This window comes from Trichomycterus rosablanca, chromosome 21 (assembly GCF_030014385.1).
Source record: "Trichomycterus rosablanca isolate fTriRos1 chromosome 21, fTriRos1.hap1, whole genome shotgun sequence".
Taxonomy (NCBI): Eukaryota; Metazoa; Chordata; class Actinopteri; order Siluriformes; family Trichomycteridae; genus Trichomycterus; species Trichomycterus rosablanca.
The window spans coordinates 8,121,707-8,139,062 of NC_086008.1; the positions used below are offsets into that span (position 1 = coordinate 8,121,707).

The 17,356-nt window shown below is 38.8% G+C and overlaps 1 protein-coding gene across 1 annotated transcript in view; it reads right to left on the reverse strand.

The window, feature by feature from the left end:
• The window catches only part of LOC134335229 (multiple C2 and transmembrane domain-containing protein 1-like), a 164,072-nt gene that overhangs the window by 82,211 nt on the left and 64,505 nt on the right, over nucleotides 1–17,356 (reverse strand). Inside the window, exons 3-8 of the mRNA XM_063017727.1 lie at nucleotides 16,562–16,704; nucleotides 12,575–12,654; nucleotides 12,300–12,411; nucleotides 4,113–4,280; nucleotides 2,996–3,126; nucleotides 2,194–2,380 (exon numbers count right to left, since the gene is read on the reverse strand). Coding sequence (XP_062873797.1) covers nucleotides 2,194–2,380; nucleotides 2,996–3,126; nucleotides 4,113–4,280; nucleotides 12,300–12,411; nucleotides 12,575–12,654; nucleotides 16,562–16,704 — 821 coding nt within the window. The remainder of the gene's footprint in view (nucleotides 1–2,193; nucleotides 2,381–2,995; nucleotides 3,127–4,112; nucleotides 4,281–12,299; nucleotides 12,412–12,574; nucleotides 12,655–16,561; nucleotides 16,705–17,356) is intronic.

Consider the following 17,356-nt stretch of genomic DNA (forward strand, 5'->3'; position numbering starts at 1 on the left):
AGCTCCTCTCCTTCTCGCTCTCGCACGCTCCTCTGCTCTCCTCATCCCTCTCTTCAGAGAGCAAAGAGGCCCAGCGCTCTCCGGGCCTGAACCAATCTCTGGCCCCCAGAGGTTGAGCGCCTTTGAAAAGGAGGTCACATCATTGAGGTGCTGCCAGGTCTGAGAACTTAGCGCCAACAGGGACACAGTTCAAGCCTCCAGCAGTGGATATATATACGAAACAATGTCTCAAAACTGGGAGGATGTTATTATATGTTATTCTAATAAAGTTCAATTCTGGTTCTAGATCTGTTGAATATAATTTTTCTCTTTTTTTCCATATATACTGTTACTAAATATATACAAAGAACAAATTAATTGTGGATTGTTCTTACATATTTTGCTCGAAGAATCATCCTTTATTTGTATTCACGACCTGGTTTTCTGTGGTACTTGCTAGTTTATTTACTTAATTGGGTAACATTACATACACAATAAGCTCCAGTGATACTGGCACAAAGATGAAGATGAAAGCCTTTATCCTGTGATGGACTGGCAACCTGTCCGGCATCATTCCTGTCTTTCGCCCAGTGAATCAGACCCACCGCGGCCCTGTATAGAATAAAGTGCTGGTAAAACAGACAATAAATTCCTTTACTGTTTATTTTATTTCATTTTCATCAACCACTTTAACCTGGTCAGAGACGAAGCAGGTAAAGTTTCTCCGAGAAACACTGGGTGCAAGCCTGGACAAGGCCACCCTGAACAACAGCACCAATGAGATTTGAACCCTGGTCTCAGTGGTTGTGGGCTAGCATAACAGACCAATAGCTGGGCCACCCCAGTGCCTTTACTATCAGATATACATATACAGGTGTTAGTACAATGTCATTTTTTGTCACATATCCCAGCTTGTTTAAAAGTTGAGATCTAAAGTGCAGGGTCAGCCAGTATACAGCGATCCTGAAGACAACAGGTTAAGGGACTTGCTCAAGGGCCCTTAAGGGCTACTGTTGGCACATAATTCTATCCCAAGTGACTGACATTGTAACCAGTTGTTTACAGCTTGAGCAATTAAGGGTAAAGGGTCTTGCTCAGGGGTCCAACAGTGACAACCTGGCAGTGATGGGGCTTGAACTGGCAACCACTACACGTAGCACCTCTCTTTCTCACTCTTACACACACTCTCTTACACACATGCACACACACACACATTCACACACATTTTACAGCCGCTATGGATTTTCGGATCTCTATGACCAGACAAAGACTCCACAGCTAAACTGTTGTAATACAAAAATGAAACTACACGCCCAGGTGGTGCAGTGGGATATTCTGCTACAAGTCGGTTGGGCGCCATCTAGCGGGCACAATTGCCAGTGCCACAGACAAAATTGGCCACCGAGACTGCTGGGTGTGAAAAGATCCCGGGCGTGGTTTTCAAACGCTGTGCAAGGACCCTAGTTAGCAGACTGAGGCACCTGTGCAGAAGTGAATGAGCCCCATGTGCAAATCCACCGTGTCTAGGGTGAAAAAGAAGAGGTTGAGGGACTGAGCATGCATCGGAGGGGGCATCAAAATATTCCCTCCACAAATGCAATTAGGATCCCCAATAGCAAAAGACTTATTGGCTACGGTACATCGGGAGAAAAGGGAAGAAAATGCATATATAAATAGGAAAAAATGAAACTACATTATTGCAGTGCAGCATCTATCCTGGTGTGGAAGCACCTGGACCCTGGTTAGTACTCTAGACTGTTTGCTTTTAAATTAACATACAGTAAATGAATTACAGTAATATAAAGAAGTAATAGCAAATATTCCTAGCAGAGACTTAGTAGTTTCCCACTGCCAAAACAAAAATACTAAATTATGGCAGGAATGAATTGTATATACTACGTCCTATGTATAGTTTGTGGACAACTGACCATGAGTGTGCTGAACATCCCATTTTAAAACCATGAGCATCAACATGAAGTCTGGAGTGTGTCTCTGGAAATGTGGCCATTATGTCAGAAGACTTAAGGGTGTTAAATAGAATAGTGGTTAGGACTGTAGCAGGCCACCTCTATATCAGATTCACCAAACCATGTCGTTTTGTTTATGGACCTTTCTTTGTGTTGGATCCAAAACCTTTGGCATCACTGATGACTGGGAAGCATGCTGACCACAGTTCTGGCATGATCATTTCCAAAAGATGTTGTATGTACTTACATATCGATGCATAATCTCTCTCCTCTCGTGCGGGTCATCGAGCATGTTGACGGACAGGTCCGAGATGGAGACGGCAGCTGAGGCGGTGAGGGTGACCAGCAGTACCAGCGTGCCCTCACCCTCCTCCAGTGGCAGGTCCAGTCGGTGTGTGCACTCTTTAGACAGGTGCGACAGGTCGACCTGACACCTGCCACACACAGACATGCAAAATGTATACAAATTTTTAATTCCTAGCTCACATAGTCCCTGAGCTCCCCAGATCACTCTGTGTAAATTAAACCTAGCCTAGCCTATAATAATGTAAATATCAGTAAAAAGTAGTCCTAGAGAGGACTCAGTAAAATGAGAATTTAAGGGACAGGGAGCAACCAATTATGAGTGTAAATGTGAATGAGGTGAGCTGTGAGGAAAAGACAATCTCCTCACAAATTCTGCTACCTTATCTACTACCTCCCTTAACCATTAGCCCTTCTGTCTTTCACATTTAATGTCAATGTGACTGGAATGTGTGTGGATGTGTGTGTGTGTGTGTGTGTGAGAGCTTCATGTAGTGATGAATTATGAACAGTACTGCATAGGTGCAGCCATATAAGTGCTCTTTTGACTGAATGGGCACACATTTTTGTGAGAAGCCTTGTCAGAAGACGATTGTCACTATTTTTATACCATTTGCTTTTAAAATGAAATGTCCAACAAGCTTATGGTCAGGTGTCCAAATACTTTTGGCCATAAAGTCTATGTAAATGAAAAATAGTAAAAGTATAAACACAATAAATACCAGCAGGGAAGGTATGTCACCCACCTGCCCATAAAGTCATCCTTTTTGCCAGCGTCTTTATCCCACAATGTGATGTCCACAAAGCCGCCCTGCTCTTCATACATGTGAAAGTCAAACTGTTCTCTCCACTGAGGGTTCAACGTTTTATTTATTGTCTGTAGAAAAAAAGGTTCATATTTAATGATAAGAAGTTTCAATAGTTATCTAGAAATTGTTTTGGATCTGATTTGGTTGGATCTGAAATCTAGCTAATCCCCATACTGATTTTTTTTTTTTTTACAAATTCAGCTACTACAATTATTGTAATTGTTTGTAAAATCAGGTTTTTAGTGCAGAATCCTGCATCTACTGTGAACAAATTAACTGATCCTGAATTCCTGTAGACTGCCACATGTCCCTATATACTTCTGCACTTGATTGGTGTGGCACCATATGCCGGTAAAGCAGTGGAATTGCATGTTAGTGCACTTGGAACTCTCATTGTATTTATGAGCACAGAGACTCAAACTTTTCCACACATAGGTTATACATACCCTATAGCACCCTATATGGTACAGCACATGGTATAGCCTAGTATATTTTGTCCAAATGAAAGTGGGTAGATTGGCTGCTTTATCTGAGCAACTGAATGTTTAAGTGTAAATATATATATATATATATATATATATATATATATATATATATATATATATATATATATATATATATATATATAAATATATATATATATATATATGAAACACAAAACTAAATTTGCTTAATTAAGAAAAAAGGTGGCAATCTGGTTCAACTGTGGTTTACAAGATGTAACATAATGTAAGCTTCCACAAGGGGGCGTTCGTGTGCAAGTTTATTTCATGTTTGTGCCAGTTAAATTTGTAAATGTAGTTATTATTATTTCTCTTTGCGACCCAAGGGTTGTGACCCAGGGTATGATAAACCCAGATCTAGAAGATGCTTTTATCCAATTTATATTTTTGGTCCTGAGGTTGTATTTTTAATAGCCAACATTTATTTACATTATGTGTTTGCTAAGGTAAGGGTTAAATAAAAATATCATGTTTAAAAAATAATCCCCCAAAAAACAACAGAAATATCACCAGGTTCTGTAAAGGGCAAAAATACAAAACCAGTAGCATACCTTGCTTCTGTATTTTTGATGACCCATCCTGAATTTGACATAGGGGTCACTCAGGCCATTAGCGTCCATGGGCTGCAGGTTCTGACCCTCAATCAATCTAATGCTGACGATGCCTCTCCACAGCTGTGCTTTCCTGTGGACTTCTGATAACCTCTGACTCTGATGCTGCTGATTTCACACACATACAAACACGCACACACACATAGTATTACACCTACAGGCATTTCTGTACACATAGAAAGATGACTTGATTCAGTAACTGTCTGGAAAAAAAATGCAACAAAATTTTTTCAAAATTTGCTTTTTGCAAATGTAGAAATGGAACGCTTGTTTATCACAGAGACACAAGCAACACAGACACAACACAGCTGTACATATGCACAGAACAGCCAACACAGCAACGGGCAGCACATCAAACCAGTTTCCATTTCCTAAAATGCATGGAAATAATGAAAATGAAGCTCACAATGACTTCAAGTGATGCACCAAATCAGTACTTAGTGTAAGAGGCACAATATTGGCCTTTGAAGCTGGACCACTTTTTTCAATCTAGCCAAGTGTCCCACTTAACACTATATGCTCGAAGGTATGAGGACACCTGTCCATATGTTTGTTGGACATCTGATTCTAGAACCCTATTGTTTTTACTAAAACAATAAACCCAAAAAAATAGAAAGGGTGTCTACATAGTTTTGGCCATACAGTATATGTTCTGACACATCAAATAACATCTGTGTAAACATGATATGACACAAAATAATAAAGCCCAAAACTCCCAAAATACAACAAAATAGACTAGTTATTTTTACTTTTATTTTAAAGTCAATGAATATTTAAAAATACATAATTTAGAAACATCTCCATGCCAAGTTGTGTAACTGCTAATAAACATGTATATTTGTGCCTTTCAGATATACTAAATAAACTATAGCATTTATTAATTTGGCCCTGGCCCACATCCAGTGCAACTGTAATAAATAGTAGGATTAATATTTTGTTTATCAATGCCAAAGCACATGGTAGATAGCTACCTGCTAACAAGCTAGGTCCACTGGTACACAGAAGTGTGATTTCAGCATTTGATTTTGCTGTATGTTCTTTTCAGTGATTTATTTTATACTAGCCAAAAAAGTCAAAATATAACACACTGATCTTAACTGTTGGTCTGTTGGTAAAGTTAGCACAAAGCTAACAAGCTCATAGCTAACTGTCTGTATGCGGTATAAAAATGGGATTTGAGGGTTGTAGTCTCAAGTTGCTAAACTTAATAAAATATACTAATACCATTTTATTTTAATAACACTGAAACAATGCTAACAGACTGGCTAGCTAACTGCTCATAAACAAGCTTGCAAGTTTCTGAGGAACTCATCATGCTATGATACTTAAAATTTGTCTGTAGTTGGTTTTAAATCGTGAAGGGATGTTCCTTATATAGCTGAAATGTGACTGTCCTATCAAGGGTTTTTTCAAGTAATCAGAATATTTCTTTTTATTTAAATAAAAGCTTAAAATAAAATCACTTGACAAAAGCCAGAGATTTAGCCAGTCATGAATCCAATTTTTATACTTCAATTGACCATTAAATGAGGACTTCTGTATCAGATCAGTACTGTAGTCAGTATTCAGAGCTTTGTATAAAAATGTATTTAAAAATGTTGATACTGGTGCATCGGCATCGCAAATGTCTTTCCATTTCGACCAACAACATACATAATGCACAGAAGAACTCAGATTAGAAGCCTTAATAACAGAAGCCTTAATAACACATACTTGTTTTAGGTTCATTTCATTTAACTCTATTCAAAAACAGCTATGATGCTGGGAGAAAATTACTAAAAACAAGATGCTGTTGCTAAGCATGCTGACTCCAGTAGCCAGAAAATAACAGCTAAAGCCACGTAACAAAGGGCATAAAGTTGAAGTGATAACTGCACATAAAACGGCAATTATGTGTTAAAAACATTGTGGTCCAAACTGGGTCAGACGCAGACAGGCTAAAACGCAAGGCAAACAGTTTGACAGTTTTTAATTTGAAAAATGAACGCAAATTGCAAGCAAATGAGCTGGCTGTGCTAACATTAACACTATATTAGCGAATCTCATAACTCTTCCTCACGCTGATTTTGAGCTTCCAGCAGAGGTCTTAATCCTGGAGCTACATCATTATTACAAATCCTGCTTGGTTTGCATCTACTGAGCACACCATTTACACAGTTTGTGCTTTCTAACAGAGAGATACGCTGTATAAACAGACAGGCACCCAAAAGTAAAGAAAGAGGGGTGAAAAAAGTTAACAGCACGATCCACCAGTGTGGCCCACATAGGAGCTTCAAAGTCTTAAATAAATTATGCATTTCTGCAGGGTGTCTTCCTCTTTCCTCACATGGTTTTATGTTGTTCCAAAATTTGGGTGGAACATGAGCTGAGTCCAACCCTAGCAGGAGGTAGGTGACCTAAGAAATAACTAGCGCAGCACCAATTAGCATTCACAGTAATATCTAGGCTACATCCCAATGCCTAAATATACAACAGAAAAACAACCTTCCACATTAAAAAGAAGTTAAATGTAGAACATGCACACATACGAACGCCAGACGAAAATGCCACCTTTTCCATATACAACACAAAAAATAAATGCAAAGCTCACTAAAACAAATCTGTGATGAAATGCCATCGCATGTGTGCGCTAGTAGTTAAGCTATTTAATCTGTTCTGGAATAGTGTTAAAAGTGGTCGTTTATTATTTAACATGAAGCACTTACAGGTGCTGGACAAAATAATGGTATCAGTCTCAAAAGTCATGGCTAAGTATATCAAACATAGACAAACACTAGCAATTAACACTCACTGATAGGTTTAGGAGGCATTTTATACTATATTTGTTTAATTGTTTAATTGAATGTGCATCTCAAATTTGTACCTAAATGTGCACATTTAGGACAGCAGTGGCATTCAAAAAGCAATTTATATTAAGGGTTACTCAAAAATATGCATAACAATAATGAATAATGAACTAAACTGAATCTCTGAGCAGCGGTAAAAAGTAATAAGATCTATTCAGTCAACACCATGTTGGAATGGTTTTATGTTTGAAAAAGCTAAAGAATGCCTTTAACTCACAATCGTTGCTGCCAATCGCTAAATGAAGAGAGGATCAGTATAGTGAGTAATCTCATGAAAATCTTTTTGTTGAATAATTGCTTAAAATTTTCATAACGGCCAATAAATGTGGCAAACTGTTGATGTTTCCATATTCCAGGATAATAAAGAGTGGTTGATTGAACACTAGAACAAAGTTTTTTAACTGATCATCCCAAACTGAATGATTGAAAAATGCATTAACATTTTAACAATCTATTCAGGACATTAAGGATCTGTGATACAGAATGGGATAAACTGCCCAAATCCAGGTATGCAAAGCTTGTAGAGATGTATCCAAGAAGACCTCTCTTTCAGCTGCTCCCGTATTTTTAGGGGTCACCACAGTGGATCATTCTGGTCTGCATACCCGATTCTTCCTGACGCAACCTGCCTGACAACCTCCCAATGCCAAGACTGTATGCCTTCCATCCACCATCCCAGATATAACCAGTCATATATGTGTAGACTCATAACATGTCCATAGCACCAGTGAGTTTTGAACCCCGCATCTCAGTGGAAGTGGGCTAGCGTAATTTACTGCTGCACCATGTGTGATTAATTGTAGACGGATAGGTAAAAATGTCCACAACACAATAAAGTGTGCAAAGAGTGGAAATACTTTCGGAGTCCATTGTATTTAGTTTACAACAACATTGGTTAGGGGTGTTTGTTGCAGTATACACAATTGCATCAATGTAATGCAACTTTCTACCATAAGGATAACTGAGGCAGCTTCATACTGGTGACCCAGAGTGAGGCATTGGGGACAATTAAATTAAGTACAAAGTAAACAGAAAAATGCTTTTTTTTTTGGTAATTATTTGTAATTAGTAAACACTAAATATGAACACAGCTACTATAAGCTACTATTGCTGTCTACCATATAGCTTTAATAGACATATATTAAAAAAAGCTAAACCAAAACATATGCATATATACAAGTATACATGAAAGTTTTCCAGTGTTTCAAGCTGTCTAAATCAAAATAGTCCTTGTACAATATCTATTACTTAATTAATCACAGAATTGCTCTTTACCGAGAGTGCATACATATGAACTATTTATGCAGAGCAAGGTCTTCTCAGCAACTGCTTCGCATTAATAAAGCATTATGAAAAAAAAATGGCAAAAAAATAAAAGGATCAACTTTATTTTCGTAGGTGCTGCAATACACAGTGGAAACTATAAAAACAGCACATTTTGCTAACTATTGCCATATACTACATATTTCATGTATTATATGGCATCATGTACAGTGAGCCACAACTTAGATATATGTTATCCTTCTTCAAATACAGGATTCTCCAACAAGATTGTTAATTAAGTGTATAAATGAGAACTTTGTAGTGTAGTGTAGTGTAGTGGTGTCCCAGGATTGACATCTGACACATATATTCTACTAACTACACATGAAGTTAATAGATTGTCCACTGTTTTACACTGGTAAGTCTCCTGCATATTGCAGCCTGCTGAAAATAAAGACTGCAATGGAAATCAAAATGACTGAAATTAAACAATGAAGGACAGATGCGCTGGTGCTCAGAGCACTGCAGAGGTTAGGAAGGCAGTTGGTACAAGTTATATCATGCTGTTATTACCTTAATGGATCTTTTACAGCTCCTTCTCAAAAGCATGGTCTGTAAATGAGAGAAAGCAGTTACATTGCCACCGTCACCATCCCCAGTGGGATGAGTTTGTTAGAGCTACTAGAATGAGTTTAGTTTAGACTTGTGAGAGTAGACTGGGATGAGGAATACCTGCACTAAAGGAACAGTAAAGCATTTTTAACCCGGGTTCCATGTACTGAATATATGGATTATGTGGAATTACAATAATTTCACAACACACTGCACAGATATATTTACTTCTATTTAAAGCACTGGTTTCTGTGCATTTAAGTACAGATATTTTCTTCCATGATAATAACACTTGGTCCACAGAGGCAGTACATAGATTGGGTTAAAAATGTTACATTTTAAAACAAGATGATTTTTCTTGAAGTACCTTTAATCTATAAATTCTGACATAAAATTTGAATAATTAACACCAAAACAGCAAGTAACTATCCACTCCTAGAAGAACTGAGCTCGGAAATGATACACCTAAACCACAGATATTGGAGACACCAACATATAATGTAACCTGCAAAGTTACTTCCACATCTCCATTTTTCGAAGCAGTGTACACATATTTTCCACATTGTGATTTGTACTTGTATTACAAATAGATCGAAAAGCTTTTCAGCTTATTAAATGATGCATAAGACTATAGAGTATATGTACTCTATATAATGTATATAATGTATAGAGTATATGTAGCTTAGCTCAGTGGTTCTGGCTCTATGGCAATAGTACTTGTTTATTGACAAAATAATTTGCTAATGCCTAATATTTTGTTAGCTTTCTTATATCTTTAAAACATTGACAGTTTTATGCATGATTGGGTATAACAGGAGGTTCCACCAAAGGCTCAGTCTTTGCAAGCAATGATGGGTTATGACTTATCACTTGGTGTTATTAACTAAGAGAATTGTCAATCAGTTAAAAAAAGAACTCTCAACGCAAGATTGCAAATGATTTTACCATCTACTGTACATATTATTGTGAAGAGATTCCAGAGAATCCATAGAAAACAAATTGTTTGTGTACAACTATTTGCAGCTATCAATGTGCTGCCTTGAACCTGAGCTCATGCAGAAATTATCCAGCTTATCCAGCACAGTAATCGCTCTATGTTTTGGACACGTCTTATGTGTTTACCATATAGCTATCATTCATATTTGATACAAGCGTCATTAAGATGCCATAAGCTCTTTAGCAAAGCTCTAAATTAAAGGCAGTGCTAAAAATTTATCACAGTCTGGTGATTTATCATCCTAAAGAGGGATCAGCTGAGGAAAGCCAGAAACGGCAGCAACTAAACACACTAAAAATGACTCGAGTCAGATGATCAAGTGAAGGGCTGAACATTCAGAGCCTAAAATATGAGCCTAAAGTCATAAAACGTCACCTCTAATCAGTCCTAAAGCCCAGATTGTAATCAGTCATAGCAGCACTGCTCTGCATTTGCAAGTTTAATAGAAAACAAAATAGATCAAGCAGTGGCTGGAATTTCTCATGAGCTTGCTACATTACCTTTACACCCTTTGGGTAAAGAATTAGACAAAGAAAATTTGATTCCTACATCCCTGTAAAAACCAGGTAAGTCAAAACAGGTAAAAAACAAAACAGGACGAAATGCAATTAGGATGGACCATGCAGCGCTGAACTCATTTCTCACTTCTCAAGGGAGGATGCATTGCCAAGCAAACACCAGCTCTTATTATAAGTGCATTTTATCCCTGGGCAATATAGTTCTTGGCTACATTTGAAATATGACCCATATTCAGGTACCATATTACTTCAGCTTGCCCAACAAACCAATTTGTCATGTCCTTTGATTGGAAAGACTAATCACAAACACACACACACACACACACACACTAAGTAGAGCTGAAAACTGTAAAGAGAATCTAATAATACAAATCATAGAATAGAATCACAAAAAGAAGAGCTCATCTCATCCCAACATTTAAACTTATAAGAGCTTACACACCACACCAGACTATTGAATATTGTGTCTGTGTGTAGCTTTGGTTTTATACACAGAGAAAAACGATAACAGAATTAAAAAGATTTTCTTCAATTAAAGGACTTTACACCTGGTGGTTTTGGGCATCTTGATTTTGTGCATCAGGATTTCAGGCAAATTGGATTTATTCACATTAAAAACAATAAATAAATAAATAAAAAGCTGAATCTTTTAAACTGCACTTCAAGTAAACAGTGCATCCAGTTTTGTTCAGCTTGACTTATAAAAAGAATAAAAGTGATCGTTCCAGACTAATGATTTTACTATGCATTATCAGTTACTTCTCCAAAACACTGCATCACTCCAACAAACACTGTGCGATCTCAGCCGTGCTATAGACCAATCGGGCGGCCAAGCATGAAAACAAGTGGCGGTGTTATCAGGGAGGGATGGTCGAACAGGTTCCTCACTGCTACTGTAACTGCAGCCTCTGCTGGTTTTGACCACTTTAACCATTATGAACAAGATAGAAATTGGCCATTACGCATGTGTTGAAAACAAAGGTCTGCAGCAGTTGGGAAATCGGATATGGATATGAACTGGTTAAAAATTATTTTTTTAAATTTTTTACATTTAGCAGTGACAACATGGCAAATGAACCAGCAGGGCTCGAACCAGAGGTCTCCTGACTACTAGTCGTGTACCTTAATCACTGAGACCACTGCTGTGTAACCAGTATAATGTATACACAAAATAACATTAAGTAAGTGCACCCAGTTCAGGATATAGCTTTTTTTAAAATAATAGTTAAATACACTTGTGTACATTCTCATTCAAAATGGCTCTTTTCCCTACAGCTATTTTTGAATTGCTGCCACTTGTTGATTTTCCCCACTAGTTAGAGGCTGTATGTTTTGCATACATTAGATTAAAGTTATATAAGTGATTAAATATGCCCTTGCATAGCATCACAGTTGGTGTCTTGTATGCAGTCCTCTTTTTCTCTTATTTACCATTTGATTTAAATGTATGTCAGTAAATTGAGCGACCTAGTCTTATGGCTATTCTTTATTTATGACAATATCTTGGAGACGGATCTTTGGTGTTTAATTTGAAATGAGTAAATGCATAAAGTATTTCACAATACAAGTAAAATTCAAGATGCATTAAACAATCAGGTGTAAATGGAAATGAATAGACCTTACTAGTACACCATATACGGAATATAAAATACATCCACAAATGACTGAACAGGAGACAGGAAAAATTCAGCACCATTTAATTATTTAGTTCAATATAAACAACGTTAATTATTCATACATCTACAACCACAACTAGCATAAACTTATTATGAGTTTTGTGAATAAAACAAGACAGCAACCCTTCCAGAATAATAGCTATGACAAAAAAAAGCTAATCCACTAAATTCTTACAAAAACACAGCCTTATGATAAAGTAAAGCAGAGCACTTACAGCTTCCCTGAAATCCCCTTCTTTAGGAGTGAGAGTAACCGCCAGTTCCAGAGAGCCCAGGTCATTATCAGGGTAGTGGGGGTCCTTTAAGTCAAGGGTCACGTCCAGGGTCCTAAACAAGCAGACAGAACACAGTCATTCAAACTAAACACTGCGTACACAGGACACTGCATGATGCAGGATTTAAACTGAAGTGGTAGGAATAATATCATATATAAACGCTAGATGGCAGTGTCAGTCTTAGATACAGAGTGTCAGGCGTTTTAAACAAGGACCTTTCATGTTCCAGGGACTCCAGATAAAGGTAGGCAGAACCCATGAAGTCATCCTGCAGACCAAAATCGTAATCAAAGACCTACAAAGGAAAAATACAGAGATTGTTATTAAAATTATTAAAGTACTTGAAGACACATGGAGATTTAGGGGTAAACACTTGGCAACATAAATTGTGACAACCTGCCTAATGTGCTATCAACACAGCCCCACTGAGACATGTGACTCCACAAGACATCTGAAAGAGACCTGTGGTATCTGGTATCAGCACATTACCAGCAGGCCCTGCAATTTGCAAGGTGGATCATACAGTTGTAGCTTAGTGGTTAAGGTACTGGACTAGTAATCAAAAGGTTGCTGGTTCAAGCCCCACCAATGCCAGGTTGCACTATTGGGCCCTTGAGGATGACCCTTAATTGCTTAGATTGTATTCTGATGCACAACTCAACTTCACTCAACTTATTCCTAGTTCACACTACACGATTTTTGCCCTGATGTGGCAGCTCGGGAGCAACTCGCCGTTTGCTCGGCGATCTAAACTCGGCTCTCTATCGCTGTGTGTGAACTGTTCAACAACTCGATCGGAGCGGCTAGCCAAGCACTTGCCGAGCGCTCGGCGACTGAGGAGAGATATCTAGCATGTTGAATATCTGGATCAGTCGGTTACCACTGGCAATGAGTGTGGTGAGGGGATAATATAGTTTCTATCAAAATACATCGGCACACACACAAGCTTTACAATATTTGTGAACTTATCGTCCACGCCAAACCATAATACCATTGCTGCATTATGCCCAGTTCACACTACACGATTTTTGCCCTGATTTTCGCTCGCCGACTGGTCGCCGCTAGATGTGGCAGCTCGGGAACAACTCGGCGTTCTCTCGGCGATCTAAACTCGGCTCTCAATCGCTATGTGTGAACTGTTCAACAACTCGATCCGAGCGGCTCGCTGAGCGACTGAGGAAAGATATCTAGCATGTTGAATATCTGGATCAGTCAGTTGCGACTGGCAATGAGTGCGGTGAGGGGGATAATATAATTTCTATCAGAATACATTTACAATAATTACACATAATACTTTACAATATTTGTGAACTTATCGTCCACGCCAAACCATAATACCAACACTGCATTAAAAAAAAAAATTTATTAACCTCCAACTCGCTACAGAACAAAACAATCCCTGCTGGTCGCGTTGCCAAATCCACTCGGATTCATTTATTTTTCCTACATGTTTTTACGCTGCACATCAGCGCACAAACAACTTCGCTCGCTACTTGTTGACGTGCATTTTTGGACATGGTATTATTAAACTCCTCTTCAAAAGGAGACAAAACGTAGTTTGGGAGACCAGAGAAGGCTGGAAGCCTGAGATTCCAGTTGGTGATAGATGGTGTAGTGTGATCTACTAATCTCCGATCAGTCGTGTAGTGTGAAAGCCACACCGACTTGAAAGACTCCCGATTACAAGAGATCCAGTTGTGTAATGTGAACTGTACAGCGACCTGACGACTTGGAAAGTCATGTAGTGTGAACTTGGTATAACCCCCACTGTTGGCCCGGCCGCACGCTACCTTAAAAGCGCATGAGCGCGGCAAAACGGGAATGGAATGCTCCATTACGCCCGACTGGGTACATACATTCACATCAATGCTTATTGCATATGTGTACATCATATAACACTGTCAGCATGCGATCGCGATATACCACTATAAGTAACACGGCATGAATATTCAGTCCGATCGCTGTGATGAAAAGTCTCTGTGTCGTTGGCCGATGCACAGCACGAATGCAGGTAAAATCCCCCCTCCTTCTCTGAGAGAGTGCGCTCGTCTGCCCCCTCATAGGATGGGATTTCACCTGTGCCCAGGACAGTAGTGGTGTGCGATACTGCAAAATTTGGTATTGATCCGATACCAAGTAAATACAGGGCCAGTATCGCCAATATCGATCCGATACGATACTTTTTAATAATTAAGGTAGATGCATCATCAAATTGCTAAATCTGAATGAATTTTCATGACCTTTAAGTGTATTATTGTAATACATACATTTTTGTAAGTAGCTGCTCTCAGTATGGTTGTAAATAATTCAGTTGTTTAAAGCGGTCAGATTTCTTGTTTCTGGTGCTTTACTTTCTCACAACGTTACCATCATAGCGTATCACCACAAAGCGGCTAACTCATACCACGTAGTTGTGTTTGCAGGGTGAATAAATTTGTAGATTTTTAATAGTGACCGAATACATGTGTCCTTGTTCATTTAAAATAAAAAATCAATGCTATTCTGTTTACATTTATAAGCACAAAGTCTAAAGAAAAGAGCTCTCATTCACCAAAACACGGAATAAGAGCCTCACTATATGCTCCGATTCATTTGCGTAGGGTGCGCAATGTGCGTAAGATGCGTCCGTACTTTATGTACGTATAGTTTACACTATTATTTCCATAAAATCGCCCCTATTTCTGTATCTGCAAAGCAAAGTATTCAAAAACTTACAATCTTCCAATGCCTACCAATGTACTGATGTCTGTTAGGATTTTAACAACATAGCACAGCAGAGCAGGAAGGGAGGAAGGGAGGCAGGGAGGCAGTTGTAGCCTAGCGGTTAAGGTACTGGACTAGTGAGCAGAAGGTTCCTAGTTCAAACCCCACCACTGCCGGGTTGCCACTGTTGGGCCCTTGAGCAAGGCCCTTAACCCTCAATTGCTTAGACTGTAAGTCGCTGTGGATAAAAGCATCTGCTAAATGCCGAAAATGTAAAATGTAATGGGAGGAGCGAAGTGAGCATGTGAGATGTGAGAGGAGCTGCTACTGTCTGTACAGACATGGTCTTTACTTTCTCATGAAACGGGAGAAACGTGCTGAATGTAGCGCAGAAAAAGTAAAACTAAAGTATCGATCCCATCACACTAGTATCCATCAGATACCAATACCAACGTTGGTATCGATAATATCGATATTTGGATCGATCCGCCCACCACTACAGGACAGGTTTCCCCTCATTCCCTTTGCGGGACACCGATGACGTGTACGTACATTTTATCTTCTCCTTATCAGTTTGTTTTAGTCCGATCAAACATACGCTCTTACACCCGCTCAAAGCGCTCCCTTCAGATGTGCGCATCATCTGTCGGAAAAAGTCATTCTTGTTTTAGTGGCATGTGTGTGTGTGTGCATTCTGTTAAGAGGAGAAGGGGATGATGGCTTCATCGGGGTCGTCATCACAGGGCTCTTGAGGATGACCCTTAATCGCTTAGATTGTATACTGTCACAACTGTAAGTCGCTTTGGATAAAAGCGTCTGCTAAATGCATCATTCCACAATGCATCCCGGTGCCATCCCTTCCACAGGTAAACAATGCACATGTGCTCAACTGTCCACATGATCCTGCCCATTCCATTGTTCGGATGTTCAATTCAAATGCCTGCAATGCCAAAGTAGGTGCTTTTGACAGTGGACATGAGTTAGCTTGGGCACTTTGACTGGCCTGCAACTACACCACTCCATACCTAGAGGGGTTCAAAACACATTCAGCTAATCACCACTATTAATGATCTGAAATTTAGGCCACAGTAAAGTTCTGTTGATCTGTACCAGACACCACAGACTTCATGACCATAGGCATCAATGAATCTTGGCCATCCAACAACTTGTTAGTGATTAGTGGCTTGTCCTGTCTCACCACAGCTGCCTGATTCAGAGACACGTCAACCCAGTCGTCTTGTCAAAGTCACTCAGTTTGTTTTTAATGCATAAATGGACTGTGTATGTTGTCATGTGACTTCTATGATTCACCAAAACACCCACAGGAAAGGTCCTGTCTAAAAAAAAGTCACATTGAAAACGCCAAGGCAAAGAAATACAGCATAGTATACAAACACTATAAAAAGAGGTTTCAATCATCTGATTCCACCAACACATCATATCAAAGACTCACGTTCTTCATTTCTGTTAATAAAATGTCACAGTGACTCATAACCCACCTTGACATAGAGTGGTTCTTTTAAATTATCCAACAACAGAGTGACTTTCTCCTCCCACACTGGGTTCAGGTTCTTATGTATGATCTTGCTTCGGAACACCTCCTTCCCTGCGATTTTAAACTTCACATAGGGGTCACTGGTGCCTGAAAGACACAAGAAGCACAATATGAATTAAACTCAATAGCCCAAGACTACATCCGTTCAAATCATTTTGCCATAACTACCAAACACAGAACATGATTCTGTACACATTGTACAAATGTACAAATAACATCCAATATGGGATTACTATAACATTACAACATCAGTTTTGTTCATTTTTAAAAATGACATAAAGGTAAAGTATGTGAAATCCTGCACAGCAATTACAGGTATCCTCTACTTATCCTTATACAATTTAGTAAGGTTTTTCAGAGGCTGTTGCCATAGGCTTTGGGATCATGTTCATTGTGAAAAGTGCTATACAAATAAATGTAACCTGACGTGACAAGTCTGCGCTACATTAGGGTAGTTATGAACATGGTTTGAAAATGTAATGGCATGGATTTACGAAGCTCTCCTCTGTCAATATTGTATCATAGAAAAATAGCCTCTTATATTAAAATGATAGTGTGTGTGTGTGTGTGTGTGTGTGTGTGTGTGTGTGTGTGTGTGTTCTGTATCTACAGTTATGTACAAGCTAAGTCTGAGACAAATTCCTCCTGTGGGGGCAATAAAGTACACTCTACTCCAGGGCTATTACATTAGCAGTCTACATAGCCAAACCAGCACTGTTTCTTACCAGATTAATGAAAG